This window comes from Sardina pilchardus, chromosome 2 (genome assembly GCF_963854185.1).
Source record: "Sardina pilchardus chromosome 2, fSarPil1.1, whole genome shotgun sequence".
In the NCBI taxonomy this organism is placed as follows: Eukaryota; Metazoa; Chordata; class Actinopteri; order Clupeiformes; family Clupeidae; genus Sardina; species Sardina pilchardus.
The window spans coordinates 28,452,385-28,472,553 of record NC_084995.1 but is presented as its reverse complement, the minus strand read 5'-3'; the positions used below and the strand labels follow the sequence as shown (position 1 = coordinate 28,472,553).

At 44.9% G+C, this 20,169-nt stretch overlaps 1 protein-coding gene across 3 annotated transcripts in view; it reads right to left on the bottom strand.

Annotated features, from left to right (window-relative positions):
* The window catches only part of fgf12a (fibroblast growth factor 12a), a 30,898-nt gene that overhangs the window by 9,289 nt on the left and 1,440 nt on the right, over positions 1-20,169 (bottom strand). Inside the window, exons 1-4 of one of the 3 annotated variants that reach the window (XM_062524745.1) lie at positions 8,327-8,656; positions 7,380-7,427; positions 5,512-5,622; positions 423-526 (exon numbers count right to left, since the gene is read on the bottom strand). In XM_062524745.1, the coding sequence (XP_062380729.1) occupies positions 423-526; positions 5,512-5,622; positions 7,380-7,427; positions 8,327-8,510 (447 nt within the window). In that variant the 5' untranslated portion in view covers positions 8,511-8,656. Of the gene's footprint in view, positions 1-422; positions 527-5,511; positions 5,623-7,379; positions 7,428-8,326; positions 8,657-20,169 lie in introns of those variants that run through there. The other 2 variants (XM_062524754.1, XM_062524760.1) reach the window with 2 other exon arrangements.

The following is a 20,169-nucleotide window of genomic DNA, read 5'->3' as shown; positions in this document are numbered from 1 at the left end:
AGCACAACTTCAGCATAAAAGGAATTCATTTTGTCATTGTAGAAAGCAGCGCTGCTCCAGATAGTATAAGTACAGGGACCGACACTGTGAGTAAGCCAGTGTAGATGCATCTAGGCAGGAAAATGACACTGCTTAACACCTCTTCAGATGAGAGTGCTCTTCATGAGATGGGTTTTAACAGGAAGCCAGACCACTTTGTGGAAAAAAGCCATTACTGACAAAAACAGTGCTGCATGAAAACATCTGAAACACTACAGAGCAATGCCAACAACCCAAAACAACGGCACAAACAAGAACATGCTAAGAGAAAGAGAGAGAGAGGGAGGGAGAGGGAGAGAGAGAGGGAGGGAGAGGGAGAAAAGGGGGGAGAGAGAGAGAGTAATGAACATATATTTTTAAATAGAGATAGAAGTCTGACTCACTGAGCTATAAAGGAAGCCTTCTCCATTCATGCCGATGTAGAAGCCGGCCTTTACTCCCTGGATGGCCACCACTCTCAGGCCCACTGGAATGAGGTTAAACAAGGCTGGAGAGGAGAGAAGAGAGAGGGGAGAGGGGAGGGGAGAGGGAGAGACTTTGACTTATCAGAGGAAACTGAAATATCAAAAACAGAACATTCTGAAGACAAACCCTGCAACACCGCCACCGCCTCTCCCCCAGACAGACACAGACACAGACACAGACACAGACACAGACACACACACACACACACACACACACACACACACACACACACACACACACACACACACACACACACACACACACACACACACACACACACACACACACACACACACACTATACTTTACTCCCAAAAACACAAAAAGAGAGAGGGGGAGAGGAGTGATTAGGTTATAAGCTGGATTTACATCTGTATCCTTGATCCTTGAATAGACCGCAACAGCCCTTGATGCTATCATGCTCATGTTCCTACTCCAGCACTACGCTTACACCATCTAAAGGTCTCGCTGCACAGATCCACCAAAGGCTTGTGCCGGCGGCGGTGGAGCAGTAACAGAGTGCTGGAGTGAAGGTGAGGAACGTGAGGAGCATGGCAGAGCAGCGGAGGCGATATCTCTGAGATAGGCCGCGCCCGCGCCCGCGCCCGCACTGTTGGGGTGGCGCAGATGGCAGAGATCTAATCGGACGATGAGCCTGGCGGTGCAGCGCAACGCAGCGCAACGCAGCGCAGCGGTCAGGTGCTAACACCGCCGGCGTCTATCAGCCAGATGCCGAGCCGTTCAATAGGAGCCGACGTGCGCCTTGACGGGGAGCAAATTGGCTTTGGGGTTGTGAGATGCTGGAGATATCCACTGCTGTCTCCGAGCTGAAGTGCGTCCATATGCTCTAGCTTGATGCCCGGCAAGGAGAGATATAATCTAATTTACACGTCAGGAGTGAGCTTGTACAGTACGCCGACGAGGCGGACACAACATGGCTGCCTCTTGGGGAATGGAAATGACATATGAAATCTGGGTATTCATTACAGCATTTTTTTTATTAAATAACAGAGACCAAGAGATACAGTGAGTCTCAAAGTAACAATTGATGGAACACCATTACAATTAATCCTGGCTGTTTACTCGTGGAAAAATGAGCTTGTAGTTGAGTCCACAAGACATTCATCTCACAGAGTTGGTCATTCTAATTAAAATAACACAGAACAACAGCAAAAGATAGCGCTTCCTCTAGTAGATTATCTACAGCAAGAAAACAGCCAAGGCAGTGGGTAATGGTTACTGTGATAGGGTGGAACAGTAATCAAGCTGAAATTGTTCTAAAAGAAAATCTACAACACAATTATCTGCCATTAATAAAACACACAAATGGCCTTAGGCCTGTCAAAAACAGAATTAAAAAGCAGAACTGCTTAAATAATGTGTTGTCCAGGTTCTGCTCCTCTATTAGACACGCCTCACTGCTGCTGCCAGAGCTTTTGTCTGCCCATCACAGAAATGACTTTATGAGGGAAGCTAATTCACCAGGGAACTAGCGCTCCTGGGCTGGCAGGCAAGTCCACCACCAACACCCAAAAAAGCCAAACTAACAAGACCAAACCCATCAAAGCCCTGACAGGCACTTTTGAGTGTGTAAATCAATGTACATCTGTCGGGTAATATTCACATTAACCTGGCAGGCTGAGCCCAAGCTCGTCCTGGGGAGAGGCTATTCCGCCCTAATATGGGTTTGGCAGATTAAGTGCTGTGCACGAAAGATGAGTGTCTGGAATTGGATATTTGGGAGGGAGAAATGGGAGAGACAGCTCAAAGGCACAGAGAAGGCAGGCCCTGTGCTGTCGGTGATCCCGAGTAAGAAGAGGCTTCAGCAGCCGACAGGATTCTGGCGACACTGCAGAGCTGGCGCTGCTCAGATGAGTATTAATGTAAAATGGGATTAGCATTATTTCATGCTTTTAAATGTGGAAAATGTGGAAAAAAAATGCATTTGTATTTCAGGGCAAGTTTTTTTAAGCGAGATCTTCACGCCTCTGACAAAGAGGAAGCTGTTTCTGCACACATTCGAAAACGTTTTGTCTTGCGTCCGATAACATCCCTGTTTTGACTGTTTTCCGTGATTGATGCATCATTGGGAGATCTCCTGCGCAGGCTTCCAGGTCTCTGGCGGGCCGCTGCCAACCTGCCTGCTGTGGCGGAGGCTTTTCGCTGAACTGCTGACGGACAAACTGCGGCGGGCGGCCCGCGAGCGAAGCGCTGGTCTCAATAGAGGCCATCATCAGGTTCACGGGGTCATCAGGAGGGGTAATCTATAGCCTGATAATCCATCTCCTGGATCAATGACTCTGTACAGTGCCTGAATGCACCCCCCTCCCCACTCTCTCTCTCTTTCTTTCTTTCTTTCTCTCTCTCTCTTTCTCTCTCTCTCGCTCTCTCTTTCTCTCTCTCTCTCTCAAACACACACACACACACACACACACAAGCCACACATTTTTTCTGTCTTGTAACGATGGTCTACTGTGGCAAGGAGGATTATTCATCGGGAACAAATGGAGGGAGAGATATTTTTAGTTTTTATTTACTGAATTATTCACAGCGCTTCACTGCGCGGCTCCATCCATACAGGCATGCTGACAGGTGATTGTAGAGACTGGGGGGCCTGAGTCGATGAGGCTAAAAGACTGCCTCAGGTCTTATCCATCCCTGAAGCTATCAAGGGATCCTCCAACAGCCTACAGCCTTCATCCCTCAACAACAGAGGTGTTTTGGATTATTGTCGGAAAACAAATCCGTAAAAAGATTCCACATTCCACAATGTTTCCAGAATTTCAGACACTGATAGCCCCAATGAGGCTAATCAGACCAATTCAAAGGGTAGACTTTTGTGGGTTCCCGTGAAACAATCTTCCTTTCTGGAAGGCCGTTACGCCATCCTGATGAGCCAAGCCGTTTGAGGTTCATAAAGTAAAGGGGCTGCCACGAGCACGAGCCGTGCCATCTGCTTTATTAGTGGCCTTACGAGCGCCTTTAATGGCCGCTCACCCACATGCTTAACACGGAACACCGAGAGGAACCTCTCCGCCTAATGATCTGTCTTTGGCCACTATGCTGATATTGCTGATATTACTGCAAAGCAGCAGTCAGGGTTTTGATATCAGCATAAGTGGACCAACAGCTCAGTTGGCACCGGTAAAACACTGTTTATATGTTAACCAGTGTCTTTTAGTGATGCAGTTCAGTTGGCACCGGTAAAACAGTGTTTATATGTTAACCAGTGTCTTTTAGTGATGCAGTTCGCAAATTTGGAAAAATGGATTTCTTAATTTTTTTGTGGGGTATTCTTCCTACGTTGTAGTCCAAAGTGATAATATTAACCATTTTGCAAACTGGAGTACTCTGACATAAATGATTCTGTCTGCTTGTATGGCTACTAGCATGCTGTTGTTGTCATTTCAAAATGAATACCTCCCTGCAATTAGCTAGCAATTGCAATTAGCCCCCTCTGCTCATGGATTGGTTTGCCATCCTGGCGGCAGAGAGAATGCTAACATGACAGACCAATTCACAAGCAGAACTGGTTTGGTGAAACCAGGCTGGGATATTCTGACTTGGAACTCAGAACTATATTGTGCAATGTGCATGTCCTGAATGGCTACTGAGACTAACAAGTGTGTTTATCTCTATCTCTCTCATACTCCATGACCATGTACCATCAAAATTAAGTTCATACCCAGACCAGTCACCTTTGAAATCATACTGTACCTCAAAAAGTGGCAAATGAATGCAGTGCAACTAAATGGAAGCTAGGGGTCTGTGCATATAACATCAAGACATAAAATAATGTTTGTACTGACAACCTGTCTTGCCAACCGAGGCTGGTGGCAAAAGATTGGATTCCACCTCAGTGTGTGCCTGCATTAGGGCTGCAATCACATTGCTACACCCAGCAACACAGTTTCACATAATGTGATAGGAGACTGTGGCACAATTTCCCGCTGAATTGGATTCTCTCGCTTTCTCTCTCTCTATCCCTAGTTTGCTCTCGCCCTCCCTCGCTCTTTCCCACTGCCCTCCTTCTCTGCGCACGCTCCCATTGTTGAGGCAGTTCTCAGGCTGATGAGAGGAGCTGAATCGTCCCGGAGCAGACTCCCCCGAGGGGAACGCTTTTTTCCTTCTGGCATGAAATGGTTTCTGATGAAAAGATTGCCCCTCCATTAACAAGCTATTCATTGTGAAACAGCAGCACTGTCAGTTCTCTCTCTCTCTCTCTCTCTCTCTCTCTCTCGCGCGCTGGCTCGTTCTGTTTTGATTACAGGCCATCTCATCTCCTGATGAAAATGCTGTTTCTCTTTGGCTCTCCGTTTCTGTTTCTCTACTGGAATGCCTCTAACTGGAGGACAGGTCTGCTTTACCAAAGTTATGTGATGTGTAAGGGTATGTGTTGTGTAGAAATGTATAGAAATGCTCCTGAAAATCCTCTTTTTTAATTAAAAAACGACATATATATATATATGTCAAGTGGTTCTCACAGATCCCTTAGAATGTTCAAAAACGTGGCATCAGTAATGTCGTCCCAGTCCTTTTGCAAATGTGAAGTAGGACTTGGAGAGGATGAGGGCGTGATGCGGCCCTGGCTTGTCTCCGTCAGACAGAAGATGAAACAGAATCAAAGGTTTCTCGCAGATGCCTCTAGCTCTGGCTGGCGTCAGATTTTGTTGCAGATTTGTGATGGCTTCTCTGTTGCAGTTCTCTCAGCGTCGAGTGAGATACAACAGCAGAACATGTTGAAACAGGTCTTGATGAATTTCATATTGTAGAGTAAACAACACCTGATTATTACGTTTGGAATGACGACCCTAACACATACACTTTCCCTATGCCCTCCATCATGAGCAGCAACTATATGTCCCTCGACTAACACAGGACCAACTCTTCATGTGTGTATGTATCTCATAACCAGCTGTGTGTGTGTGTGTGTGTGTGTGTGTGTGTGTGTGTGTGTGTGTATGTGTGTGTGTGTGTGTTCTGGTGGCGTGTACTGCAGGAAACTCACTGTGGTCACTGTTCTCGTCCTTGCTGCCATCGATGCTGCCGTCGGGCTGCATTTGCAGGTAGAAGCCCTGCTGGCTGAACAGTCGTGTCACAATGCCTTTCAGCTGTGGCTCTGGAACACAAGACACACCCCCAACAACCCCCCCAAGTCCATTAGGCTCCGCCCAACACATGACATCACCTCCCTCAGATTCTATCCTAAGGAGCAGTGGTGTGTGTCTTACACTGGAGGATACATAGTGGATTTAGATTATATCTACTTTTGTACACTGAGTTCACTCTGTCTTTCTACTTTCTCAGTCTATTTCCTTTGGTCTATTTGCCGAGGATTGAAACCGATAGAAGTATATTTTTTACTTGTTTAACTGATACATTTGTGATTTTATTCATTTATTTGGTTCATCTGATTATTTACCTAGTTTATCTGATTTCATGAGTCTGATTTCATTCATTTCATTTTGACTGGATTTGACAGGATAATACAACTAGGGATGACTACCCTGGGCGTGCAGTTCTCTTGAGACAAACTGGCTGTGTCTGTTTGGTGCTGTGGCAGAGCCCACGACTATTTTAGCAAAAATAGCGATCATCTGGATATTCCACCGGTTGAATGCCTTGATGCCTACACCTCAAAGGTGCTCTAGGAGATCTAGAGGGTTCAACTCAGAACAGACATCAATCACTGCCAAATGGTCATCCCCAGAGTACCCTGATGTGTCTGACAGGATGGAGGGGCCATCAATCTCGCCAACGAGCCCGCCCCTATCCGTCAGAGGGCGACTGTACTAAATCAGGTGTGAGCGCCACAACTCTATAAATTACCTGGGTTACATGGGCCTGGCAGTAAAGGGAAGCACTTAGCTTAGCTCGAGCAGAAGGGGTTTCTTTGATGAGTGGAAGTGATATGTGTTTGAGACGTTTGTGCGCGTGTGTGCATGCATGTGTGTGTGTATGTCAGAGAGAGAGAGAGAGAGAGAGAGAGAGAGAGAGAGAGAAAGAGAGAGAGGGAGTGAGAGTATGAATGTTGTGTTTGGAAGGCATTTCGGTTAGTCATGGGTATGAATTCATATGTGCACTCAGCATGTTTTAGTCCATAAGCGTACCATTGGACATCTGGACTACCCCTGGACTGGGTTTCATGTGTGTGCACAGTACAAAATGAGTGTGTTCTCCCCTCACAAATCACACACACACACACACACACACACACACACACACACACACACACACACACACACACACACACACACAAAATATGACTCAGTGTTCCCCATTGCAGAGACAGTTAAACAGTCACAGTTGGACATGTTGACAGATGACGGCATGATCATGGAATGGTGAATGATCACCTCTACTGCTGTAGTCACCACAACTGACAGGATACACACGACACAGCAGCACACAGCAAACACGAGCCCCACCGCACGCTCATAGCGCCAGTCCACACGCCACACACACACACTGAGACAGACCACAGGACAGACCAGAGGGGGAGGAGGAGAACCCATAGCCTAACACAGGAAAAGACACACAAGGATGGGGGGGGGAGAGGGGGGTGCATAAGTTAAAACACTATGGGAGAATGCCTTGAAAGGGGAGGGGTGGGGGACTATGGAAGGGGAGGGGGCATTAAAGATTAAAGGGGTGATTAGACACATACGATAAGGAACTGAAAGACAGAGTTAAAAGAACCAGACCAAACTCAAAGAGTGGAATAAATTGACAAGCACACTACAGAGAGGAGGCAGACATCAAATGACTGCCCTTGGACGGGAGCTCGCTCCCCCCTCGCAAAGGGATCGACGATGAAGGCGGGATGAGGTGGTGACTGGGAAACACAGCACATGGGATGGAGGCTGGGCTACTGACCTAGCCTGACGCCCTTACGTGACACCTGTGGAGGATTCGAGGGCGCATCTTACGGGGAGAAGGAAAAACAACATTTTTACAGACAGATTCTCCAGCAAACGGGCGTTTTAATGTAAAAAAAATCATTGACAATATTGAGAGGAGAGGTTGGTGAAAGAAAGGGGGAAGGAGAGGAGAGGAAAGGAAAGGAAAGGGAAAGAAACAGAGAAAAGGAGATGAAAGGAGGAAAGGAAAGGAGGAGAGGAGGGCACGCTGCGCCTTCTCTGAGCAAAAAAAGAACACCTCTCACGGCTTGCCCTACATCATGTGCATTTGAGGAGGCAGAGCAAAAGCAGCGTTCACACGCATCGTTCCGCTTTTTCAGTGTACTGAAAAGGGAAGATAGCGTGGATTAGTGGGCTGTGAAACGGTGTCTGTCAATAGAACCGATCACAATCCCTCCCTACACACTGCAGTAAACCTCTCCCCGTGATAAACATTTACCATTAAACATCTCTTCTCAGATGCCTTGGTGCACTGCGGTGCCACTCGTCCATAAGCATTCAAAATATCATTAATAAACTATTTGAACAATGAACAAAATTACATTATTTGGAACTTTGAGGAAAAGTTACGATAATTTGCATTATAGTGTTCAGAGGGGGTGTTGCATAGTCTGCCCAAGACGGCAGGAATGGCGCTATATTTAAGTACAACACATATATGTAATAACGACATTCTAGAAGACACAAACGATATTACATTCATATTGACATGGCAAACTGTGAATCTCGATAGACAACATGTGAGCCATGGAACAGGTGGATTTTTAGTAGCCTATGGCTATCTAACACCGCGGAGTGTAGCCTATTCTCTCCAGCGGTTCAGATGCTTCCGACTGCAGTAGTGTCTCCGCTAAATCCGGGGGCGGGGGCGGGGGACTTTATGCAAAAAACGGTATTACTGACCTGGTCGCCGCCGAACAGGTCTTTTCTTGCCGCTGCAGAAGCGTACTTTACTGAAGACCCGGTCGCAAAGAGAGCGGGGGTCTTTGGTGGGGCTGGGGCGGCGTTTGGAAGTGGAGACTCGGTCGCTGTTTGACTCCCTTGCCTGACGCTTCTGGCGGATCAGGGAGCTGGCGATCGCGGCCATCTCCCGCGCGGGCTAACCGAGTCGTTAGGCAGAGGTCGAGTGGCGCAGACGCTTAGCGCAAGAGGGGGCAAACACAAAATCGTCCGCTGCACTTAAAACATTGGCCAAATGTCATCCCGATCCTGTCAGAAAAGCTATGATGTCCTGTCAGTCATCATGGTCCGAATGTCATTTTGTTTCAAATGAAACCCGGTTTCGACTTGGTACAAAAAAGAGATCAATTTGACATTTTCTGATTTGACATCGATCATTAGTTCAGCGTTGTACAGATATTGTTAAAAATGTGAAAATACTTGTAAACGATTGAAGTTGAAATATCAGAGCATGCGTACCCTGCCGCGTGATCTTAATGAGTCCCAGGTATTCCAGGTGATTCTGGCGCGTCTGGCGAGCAGGACTACCCCGTGATTACATCCACATGACGAACGTCATGAATGTAGAAAAAAGCACACCTCCGGGATCATTCCCGATGCATGGGCTCCCAAGAAACCGTCTGCGCTTTCAACAGTTCGCCGCTCCGCTTCGCATCTGCAAGGCTCCACAACTTTCTAATTTATTTAGTCCACGGCACGACAAAAGAACGAGAGGCACTCAGCCCACCCCGCTGCCCTGTGCTCTCCGGCTCTAAAGGCATCTGTGTCCCGGCGCTACACTAACGCTACACTAACAGAAACAATGCTATTCCTAAGTGCCGTGGCATGATGCCGCCAATACGAACCGCTTTCGAAAGGTTTTTTTCAGCTGTTGAAAATATTTAATATAGCACACATCTTCTTTGCACAGTCAATGCTGCTTTGTACTATCGTTGGATGTGGTGCTTTTCGGCATCGGACAAGCTGTGAATGAGGTGTGCGGCACTATCTCTCTCTACGCAATCATACGTGATTGAGGTTTGGATGAGGAATTCGAGGGAGAAGAGAGAGAGAGAGAGAGAGAGAGAGAGAGAGAGAGAGAGAGAGAGAGAGAGAGAGAGGCAGAGGGAGATGGGGGGGGGGGGGTGATCCTGATCCTGCATGCTAGGCGTGTGTGTGTGTGTGTGTGAGTGTGTGCGCGCGCGCGTTTGATCAGCCTTCAGGATACACTTTAGGAGCCGACCGGCCGTTACCTCTCCGCTTGCCAATTCAATTCCGCTCCATCATCAGAGGTAATTGGGACAGTCTAGGCTACATGTTGGATGCTATATTTTCTTCATTGAACGCTTCGGTTTAGCTCTCGGTACGACTAAAATAATTTTTCGTTTGCTCTTAAACTACATTGTCCGTCATATAAGTGGCACATGTGCCATCATAGCAAAAATAATAATGATGATAATAAATAAATAAATAAACAACAAAATGTATTTCCTTCTCCCCCAGAGCAGACTATCATCTCCACACATACTAACATCTCAAAATATTGTCATCAAGTTTATGTGGTCAAAGCTTCTCATGGCGAAGCAACACAGGTGCGACACAATGCACGGAACAACTCTGCAGACAAAGCGTGGGAGGTACACGTGGCTGCGACATGAAATCCCTCTCGCCTGCGTCCTATGAAGCTGCATTAAACATTCACTATGCATTGGGAGCCCGAGTCCCACACGCTCCTCCACATTTCATGTGCGGCTAAGATTATGCTCGCAGACTCCATCGCTCTGCTGTCTCCCGCTTTAGTCCTCTACGTACAGTAGGCCTATGATGCAACTGAGAGCTCATGCCGTTTGACATTCCATATCGTCTCTTCATTTTACTTAACACATTTGGCATCAAGTTTTCCATGCACATTTCTAATAAAGCTACAATCATAAGTAATGACAAACTCAGATGGGAATCGCATAGTCTGGCAGTGCTGCTCATGCACCAAATTAAACCACTGCACTGGGTACATACAACATAGCATCTTTTATCATTGCCTAGGCCTACTGTAAAAGGCTGCACCGATTCCACTCATTTCTATAAACATATACTGTCAAAGGCTAAATGACCATCATCATATGCCCTTAGACTTCAGTTGCTGTAATTTGAATGTGCCAACCAAACCCTCACTGTTATTTCCATTTACCTGCCTTACTTGGGCTGTCAGAATGTTAAACTGAAAACGATATGGAATCAGTATGCTTCCCTACGTCTACACATGCACTAAATGCCTCTAAGCTCCCCTAGAGATTAGCCCGGTAACTTCAACATAATGAGCCTTCGCTGAGATTTCCTAAAAAATGCCGCCATCTAGTGTTAGTTCGCAGTAGCACACAAGGATAAGATTGCCAGAAATATCTGGAATAGCCTTGTAAAGAGTTTCTAATATTAGCTCATAAGAAAGTCACAAAACATTTTAATATATTTGGAAACATGGACTGAAATCCACATAAATACCCTATTTCCCGTTTCAATTATGCTGATTTGGTTAATCTAAAGTTATTTATAATTTCTGTCAAACATCTAAACACAGGCCTCCTCATAAAGGAAATATATAGCCTATACCATAGACAAGAAAGAAACTATGAGTGAATAATGTTTTTTTCAAACAGAGTGTTTTCCAAACAGAGTTTGTAAGGACTTACAGTACTTTAGACCCAGTTGAAACTCTTCCTCTGAGCAAGTAATTTATGATACAACTGAATGTTTCCCCCAGGAGCTTTGACCTCAGATACACTCCGGTCCCATCTTACCCTGGCAGACTGGAAACCCTTTTAGAAAGTTCATCTGACATTGTCTGATGATGAGCCACTAATACTTCAGGGCACTCCTGAAGTAACACATGCAAAGGCACCCCTGCACTAAATTAAGGCACTATTTATAAAGCAATGGACAAAGAGGGCAGAGTTGGAGTTAGAATAATAGTGTCAGGTCACAGAGAGTGATGTAGAGCACATGGTGTGATTTGTTTGATTTGTATATATATTTATATTGGTGTGTGCATGCGGTAGAGCACGTGGTGTGATTGGTTTGAATTGTATATATATATATTTATATTGGTGTGTGCATGCGCGTAAATAAAGACTCCAGGAATGAGGCATGTGCATGTCTAGGTCACTCTGTGCATACCTGGTGAGTAACTCTTTCAGTTTATGTCCACATTTATGGGTATGCTTGCATATTCGTAAGCTCCCTTACTGTGCATCTCTCTCTCTCTCTCTCTCTCTGTGTGTGTGTGTGTGTGTGTGTGTGTGTGTGTGTGTGTGTGTGTGTGCGCGTGCGTGTGCATGTGTGTGTGTGTGTGTGTGTGTGTGTGTGTGTGTGTGTGTGTGTGTGTGTGTGTGCGTGAAAGAGAGAGAGAGAGAGAGAGAGAGAGAGAGAGAGACGAGAGACAGAGACACAGAGAGAGTGAGAGAGAGACTAGAGACGAGAGACAGAGAGACAGAGACACAGAGAGAGTGAGACATAGAGAGAAATGAGAGACAGAGAGAGGGAGAGAGAGAGAGAGAGAGACTGGTCAAATTTAATTTGCACAAAGTTCATTGTCTTGAACACTTATGATTGGACAAGTATGATTTGGACAAAGGCTGCGTGGAGTCACTAACAATTTTGAGCACATTCTTCTGCGAGCTGCGTTCCAATTCACTTAAAGGAACTTAATGTCGTGTTACTTTCACAAGTTTTTGCGCTACTTTCCACAAATAAAATGCAAGTAGGCTATACAAATGTATCGCAGTGTTTAGAACACTGAGAATTTACTTATTGAATGATGCATCTTTAGAATCTGAGTTAAGAATGGAGTGGACAGCTATATTGTGTCATTGCGCAATGAAGTTGCTGTCCGAGGTGCTGAATCACGTGAAGTAAGTTGCTTGTCCTGGAGGACACCCACACACCTTGATGCTTCAATCTCTGCCGTCATAGTGCACGGCTCCTTGACAGTGTTTTAAAAAACGATTCTACCGTGGAAACTTTGGAGGAGAATTGATTGTCTTTTGAAGTTTCCTCTATGTTGTTTTTGAATCGCTATACATTTCTCGATTCCCGATCTAAGGGGAAAGAAATGTCCTTGACACAGGGTAGATGTCTTGGCTCACTGTGACGGTTCCTCTCTTTGGCCCACGGCGCTCAAATCCAACCACTAACGCATTCCTAGACGCGACACTCTTTGATGTGATACTCTTTGATGTGACACCCCCAGAAGTGGTGCGAGCCCTGACAAACAAGTAAAGCCGAAATGAGAGGGAGTACGACTCCCGCGCGCTGCCGTCACTGCGTAGCGATTCGGCGGAGAGCACACCGGACAGAGCAAGTGCACAAGTGCCGCAGACTCGGAAGATGTGCTCACAAGAGTCAGCGGCCAATGAGATCGTCTTTCATCGCTCAAGAGAAAGCATGCAAGGGATAATGTCTCACCGGTGATTGTGGTCGGCTCCGATCGTTGTCCACAGAGACACTGCAGCATATGCGCTCCTTTCTTCAGGAATAGCCTCAAAATCCTCATTGATTTGAGTTTTGTGTGAGCTCAATCCACGGACACAGTATCACATCAGAGGATACAGTAGCGTAACCACCTCGAGTTGATTGCCGCGCTATTCTGAGCTCTGGTACGGCTCCTTACATTAAAAACCACGAAAGGGCAAAGACCACAGGACGATGTGTGCCTGGACAAGGCATCTTTTTAGGTGCATGCTCATTGCTCAAACGACGGTCACTCGTCCTCATGCAGGATAAGTCGAGGAATCAATCTGCGCAAGGACATTAGGTTTTCCCTAGATCTATTGCCCATGTATCCTTTACCAGCAGATCCACAATGAGAGCCCCGGTACAAGCGTGCACGCCAAAGTTAAACTGCAGAGGTAAGTGACAGGACGACCACGGATGAGGTAATGCAGGCGATTCATCACCGCGACTCTGCGCGACCGGCGCGAACCGTAAGGCACAGATGTTGGGATTAAAAAGCCAATTGTTTCGTGTCCATGGGGAACAGGAGGAAAACGTATAGCCTACGTCAGATGCAGCCTACATTTAAAGACAAAGACGTTGAGCCCGCTGGTCAAGAGGATGACACACGCAGAGTCTTGAGAGTCACATGCAGTCGAGAGGCTACTGTGCTCATCTAGGGTCTAAAGGATGAAGAGTTGTAGCAGAACGCGAGACTTGAATGGTTTACAGAAAACGTTAATCATAATCTACGTCTGCCCTATTCAATGTCAATCAAATTTTTTTTTTCTTAATTGTCCAGTAATAACATGGCCTGTCTCCAAATCCAGTTTAAAACAAAACCGTTATGGATCATTGTAAAGTCATTATGGTCTTTAAGCCAAGAACTGGACAGTGTATTAATGTATTGCGTAATCAATATCGGAAAGGAAATAAAATGATATAATTTATAGCAATCCCAAAATGACTCCAGTCAGGTACAACGCACCAGATAAAGCAAAATCCTCTCGATGGAAGTGTTTTCACCACTTTTAAAAACAGCTAACAAGCTTCCTGGTCAAACGGATTTCGCTAGCAAAATTACCAAGATGAAAAAAACAAAACAAGCAAACAAAAAAACAATCAACTCCATCAAATTATGACTTTTTCACATTCCTCATTGGAAACCAAGGCCAGGCATACCCTTTTCTCATTTTCTGCATGTAGCACATCAGACAAAAATAACTTTTTGACCTGTTTTGTTTCACTTCCTTATCACTTCTGCTTTTTGCTTCTTGCCTTTTTGAAAACCAACTTTGTTAAGGAAAAGGTCGATGCATAAGTCTCCATTTAGGGCACTCAGGAGAGGGTTTGGGATTGCAATCTCCTCCATGACATTATATGTAAGTATCTTAATCTAGTGATGTTCTGTATTTCAGATGATCAAAAAGAAATCCTGAATGAAGCTATATCCCTACAAGCAGCCGCATTTGACTCAAATGCCAATAATTCCAGCAAAAGGTCAGTCGTCAATGGTTCATTGTGTCTCAATCCCAGTGGATTGGTGGATGAAACAACTCAGAGAGCACAAACTGAGTCACTGACACCACATTGAGCAATCACTCTTCAACAAACACGTTAATAAAACACATGCCTCCGGGAATAGACAAGCAGTCAAACAATGCGCACAGCTGATACACATATTTGACTATTTCAGCTCCACTCCACCAGATGGCATAGTGACTCCGATGTTAAGCCACTACCTTCAGTAAGTGTGTCAGCCTGCCCAAGTGCATAGTCCATGTCCCTATCAGGGGCCATTGGAACACTGCCTCTCTCTGGTTTGAACCGACAACTTTGTACACGCAGCATGTTTAAGCAGCACATAACATCTTCTGTGTGACTCTGGGAATTCATGCACCTACAGTACCACACCACGCTCTTGCTTTGGTACAGGGTTCCAAGCAAATCCTTATCTTAGCTGACTGGTCAGTATTTCGCTCTGAGGCAGCCTCTGATATTTGCACAATAGTGTCACCTTCACCTCTACAAAGAACCAAACATAAAGAGCTTTCACAAACAGCATCTATTGGACAGCAATGGGATGACACTACCACAGAAAACCATGGCGATGAGCTTGAGAGGTAACTGGTGACAGGCTGTCTTGTGAAAGATTCTCTGGTCGCAAAGATCAGCAAGAATGTCTTTGAAACATGAGATGCACGAAAGGTGATGTGTTGCTCAATTCATTGCCCACAAGGTGAGAGCTTTGACATCTGTCTGTCAGCCATAATGAGCAGGTGTGCAATGCAGAATCTTTTACCGAGGGAATTCGAGAAGCAGGCAGAATTTAGTAACCATAGATTATAGTAATGCCGAACCCATTATGAAGCATCTCAAAAAATACCTTGAGCACCCTGTAGAAGGCTTCTGACTGATTGAATTAAATATATACTGTAGTTGCACAGATTTGAGTCTGAGGATGCTTTTTTTCTCTCACCATGCAGCAGCCCAAATACCCTGAAACCAATCATGTCTCCTGTTTCCTCTCCAGAAACCCAGGATAGCAGAGCACAGTGGTGGATGAGTAGTGTGAAAAGAGCTTATGGAGAACAACACTGCCCAAGAAGAACTCAACAAACCGTTCATACTATACATAGCCCAGTTAGTCCAGCAAAACACATTCCTGTCAGTTACCTGGTCTGGTTTAGTCCAGCAACATGCTCTTGTCCATTATCCAGAACATGCCTGGAGAAAACCTCATTTACTGAAGCACCACAGATGAATGAGCACCCAAACCATTTATTGACAATGCAAATGCTATTGAAGGCAACTCCGTCAACAAATGGTCACAACCAAGACATTTATGTTTTGGCAGTATAATGCATGTCACACACCACCCATCAAGACATAGAATGGTATCATCTATGTCCTATAGTATGGGCATATGATTAGTAGTCAATGGCATAAAGACACCATAACTGGAGAGTGAAGCATACATGATCTGCAGTCGGCCCCTCACAGATAACCTTATTCTCGTTTCTTTGGTTGACACACCAATGCCGACCTCATCCACACACTGAAACGACTGTCTGTGGGGGAAAAAGCACACATGTGAGAAAGGTATGGCTGTAATGACTGACTATTGAATGTATCTCACAGCAAGAAGACATTGTAGAGAATAAAAACGTCTTACCTGTAAATCGGCAAGGGACCACAGCTAAATCAGTTTGCTATGATTAGCAAGTAAAAGACAGTGTAACAGCAAAGACAAAGGGGTCTATTTCACTCCAATTGGGATCTTCAGTTCAGTTATTGCATTGCAGTCATACAGAAAAGGTCATGATTGGATCCTTCTAAGCCTCGCCTCCTCCTGACAAATCTTTTCCCTCAGTGTTTTTTTTTTCTGATGCTCTCTGAAATGAGCAGATGATGTCTTCTGATGTCTTTGAAAAAATGACTGAGAGCTCCTGCTGATCTGGCAGCTGTGCTCAGGGCAACGGACATGTTACAGTAATGCTGATGAGGATTATTTGTACCAACCGACACTAGAAGCTTTCAATTTGTGCCACACTGTTACAGTAGTTAGTCAGGAGATTGTTATAATTTTAGAGAGAATACCATGAAATGCTGAATGTCCCCTCGCAGGAGTATAGACAGTGGAAGCTTTTCTGGTGACCAACGTCAATATGACTTTATTAACTTCTACAGCCAATAACGTTTTGTTTAACACACCATAGCAGTAATGGTAAAATGACAAAACATTACAAAACAGCAGTTTACAAGAACTTATACTTGCTTTGTGATAATGTCTGTCTCACAGCAAAGGAATCTTTGAGACAAACTAGGAGTCAAACACAGCTAGAAAGAGGAAGAGGAAAGCATTGACGAGTTTTTGGCCGCAAAGACGGCTCATAAATTATTTACAATAACAAGGCATTCGTCACATTACTGAACGAATAAAGATATAAGTGCCCTGAGTTCAAGTGCATTTTATGACAGACTATTTAAAAGTGGTTTAAGGGCGGATTGCATCGGCAGGTTGTGATGATAGATGCCTGTGAGTCAAAGTGTGTTCACTATAGAAAGGACTGATGACATCCCACACCACATACCAGAGGAGATATAAACTGAAGCCTGGTGCAGACCATGTCCACAAACAATCACACAAGCAAGGGATTATCTTAAACCTGCACAACACTGAACTGTACTAATAATCCATGCTGATTTGAACATCCTAGGATCATAAAAGACACGCATGTTGTGTAAAAGCATGTTGCGTTATATACTTTTGACATTTGTTAACATATAGTACATTTAAAAAACAATAAAAAATAAATACAATATTTAGGTCCAAGCGCATTGAAAAAGAGCTGCACATCAAATGGTTTTCATCCTTGCACACTGAACCTTTGCTTTAATAAAGGGATAAAAGATGGTTTTGAACAAAAGTAGAGTGGATTGATCTGATCATGACAAATGTTGTTTGAGGAGTATAAACTATATTGTGCCTTAACTTTAAACGAGGGACTTGGCAGTGATGTTAAAATATATATTGTATGCCTGATACACTTTGCATACACTGTGTATATGTTCATAATGCTGTTTCAAGGAGAGAGACATTTAAACAACTTAGAGTGAGTGGGACACCATATACAAAGTAGACCTAACAATGTGCTTTGAAGCACAGACCAGTGATAGACCTGAAGCTGTGACATAACAGAGTGCAAAAAGTGAAAAAGTGGACACGGTGCAAAGAGCAGGAGTCAGGCGGAGGTAATGACAGAATGTGAGAGGTAAGCCAGTGCAGAGGCAGAGAGAGAGAGAGAGAGAGAGAGCAAGAGAGAGCGAGAGACTAAAAGAGTGAAAGGGATAGGGAAAGACAGAGTGTTGGTATAGATAGAAATGGATGGATGCAGAGAGTTTAATGTGAGTCCGTCAAGAAGGAAAGATAGTCAGAGCAGAGCAGAAGACAGATGGCAAGGAAGGTGAGGTATGGAGATGGCAGTCAGCAGCACAGATGCAAATGGAGAAAGAGATGAGGCGATGCAGCACTCTCTCTCTCTCTGTCTCTCTCTCTCTCTCTCTCTCTCTTTCTCTCTCCTCAGACACCCTGCAGTCACACAGCTCACTCATCTGCCGCTACAGAGATATTTCCTCATTCAGACAAGGACAGAAGGCTATAGGAGAGCTGTGGGGGCACTGAACCAGAGATGAGATGATAGATAGATAGATAGATAGATAGATAGATAGATAGATAGTCTTCTCTTTCTCTGTCTTCTCTTTCTCTGTAGATAGAATAGAGAAAGAGAAGACAAGGAAAGGAAAGAGGAAAAAAGAGGAAATAAACCACAGAGGTCCAAAAGACAAGAACACAGAGAGAGGAGGAATGGAAGCTGTGTGAGGCGATGAGGAGATGGGGTGAGCAGGTGAGCAGTCAAGCAGAGGTCACCTGGGGCAGCTGGGACGGGCTACCGTGATCATACCTGTACACTGCAGGGGATCATTTCCTGCTAAGTGGACAAAGCTGACTCTGGCCGTCTCTCATAACATCAGACTGTTCTCTAAGCACCTTTGCAGGGCGTCTGTGAGAACGGTCATTACAGTACGTCGGAGTAGATGGCCACAGAGAAGGACTCACTAAGAGCACCTTCACAGTGCCTTATCAATATAAACAGTAAGCCCAACAAACAAGCCAGCTTCAGGCACACGCCGCTAATAGCAGTAGGATTAGGAACAGAGCATCATAATCACACATGGCTGTCATTGCTCATTTTTGAAGTTTGGAGTTCAGTTGGAGCGAGATCAAACCCTGGAGGCGGTAAGGGCCTCATGGCAAGCCATGTAAATGGTGCTAAATCTGAGGCTCCTGACGGTTTTAGTTGCACTGTGGCTCTATCAGGAACACAGGCTTCTTCACCACCACTTCCCGGCACTGTGAGAGGTCAGTACAAAAACAAAACACGAGGAGCATCGCGGTGGACTACTTGCAGTGACACAAAATGATGGAACACTCTCATTACGCTCTACGTTGGAGAGAGGATAAAGAGAACAAAAAAAGGGAACAGTTCCTTTCACTCAATTGGCCGAGCAAGCAAGGGGGCAAAGGTCACGGTAGCTCTACGGTCATACAGTAGGCTCCATAACTTGAGGTCACCTATACAGAAATAAAACGGTTTACTGTTCGTGTTTACAACGAACCATCCTTCTGCACTGTACACTGCTTTCAGTAAGCATGTCTGGTAAATATATACATTAACTACACAGTCGATGTACACCTATGTTTAGTTTATGCACTGAGGTGCACGATTATTTACATAATACATGCAAGATGCTGCACTGTACAGTATATGATTATGAATAAGGCTAAACTTGCAGATATTGCAGCAAAGTGCCGTTAGGAAAATGAAGCACCAAAGGAATGACTGATGGCTGCTGACGAGAGGATGACAGGATGGGAAATGGAGCAGCTGAGAGGTGGAGGGTGAAATATGATAACAATGTGTTTTCAGACTGTATAGCGCCCACAGGCGTCGCAGAGAGAAAAACAATGGGCATATGGGACAAGAGGTCTGAGTCAGCAGGGTGATGTCTGGCACAAAGAAGGAGGGAAGCTGTTCTGTCATCCCCTTCACTTATAAAATGTGCCTGCGCATGTGTTTCAAGCTTCACGTTCAGTGCAATTGGTGAATGGAAGCTTTTCAGATGGGTAACATAACATTGTTGCAAAGTTTTAATGGGTGGGGACTTTAAAAAATCTGTGTACAGATCTGTGTTTTTGTGTTTGCTTGCTTATGATAATGTGGGTGTTATTTTTCTGGTATATTTTCAGGCTTTTGCCTTTAATTGACAGGACAGTAGGGATACAGGAAGTGAGGTGGGAGGAAGATAGGGTGGGATTAGGAAATGACCTCAGGTCACAGCCAAATCTGGGTCCCCGTGGTTACATATCTGCATATGGTGAGGATGTTGTCACCTGTGCCCATAGACTACATACAGTAGCTAGTGCTACTGTACATCTTCCCCCAGGGTGTGTGCGCATTTTATTTTCATGAAAAATCATACTCATTGTACGGTATCATAATACAGCACTAACATAATGGTAAACTAGAGCTACACTAACTGTCAGGTTCATCTAGCAACATTTTTGCAAGGGAATGTGTGAAGCTAAAAGAGTACTGTTGAGACAAATATGGTGTGTTTACAGACAATTTTGCTTCCATTTGTATCAATTAATTTATGACCCTCTTGTACTATGAAGTATGTTGTATACAGCAAGTAAAGTCTGATATTTTGTGTAAAACCACATAGTCATATACAGGCCTGTGGGAATGTGCCAATGT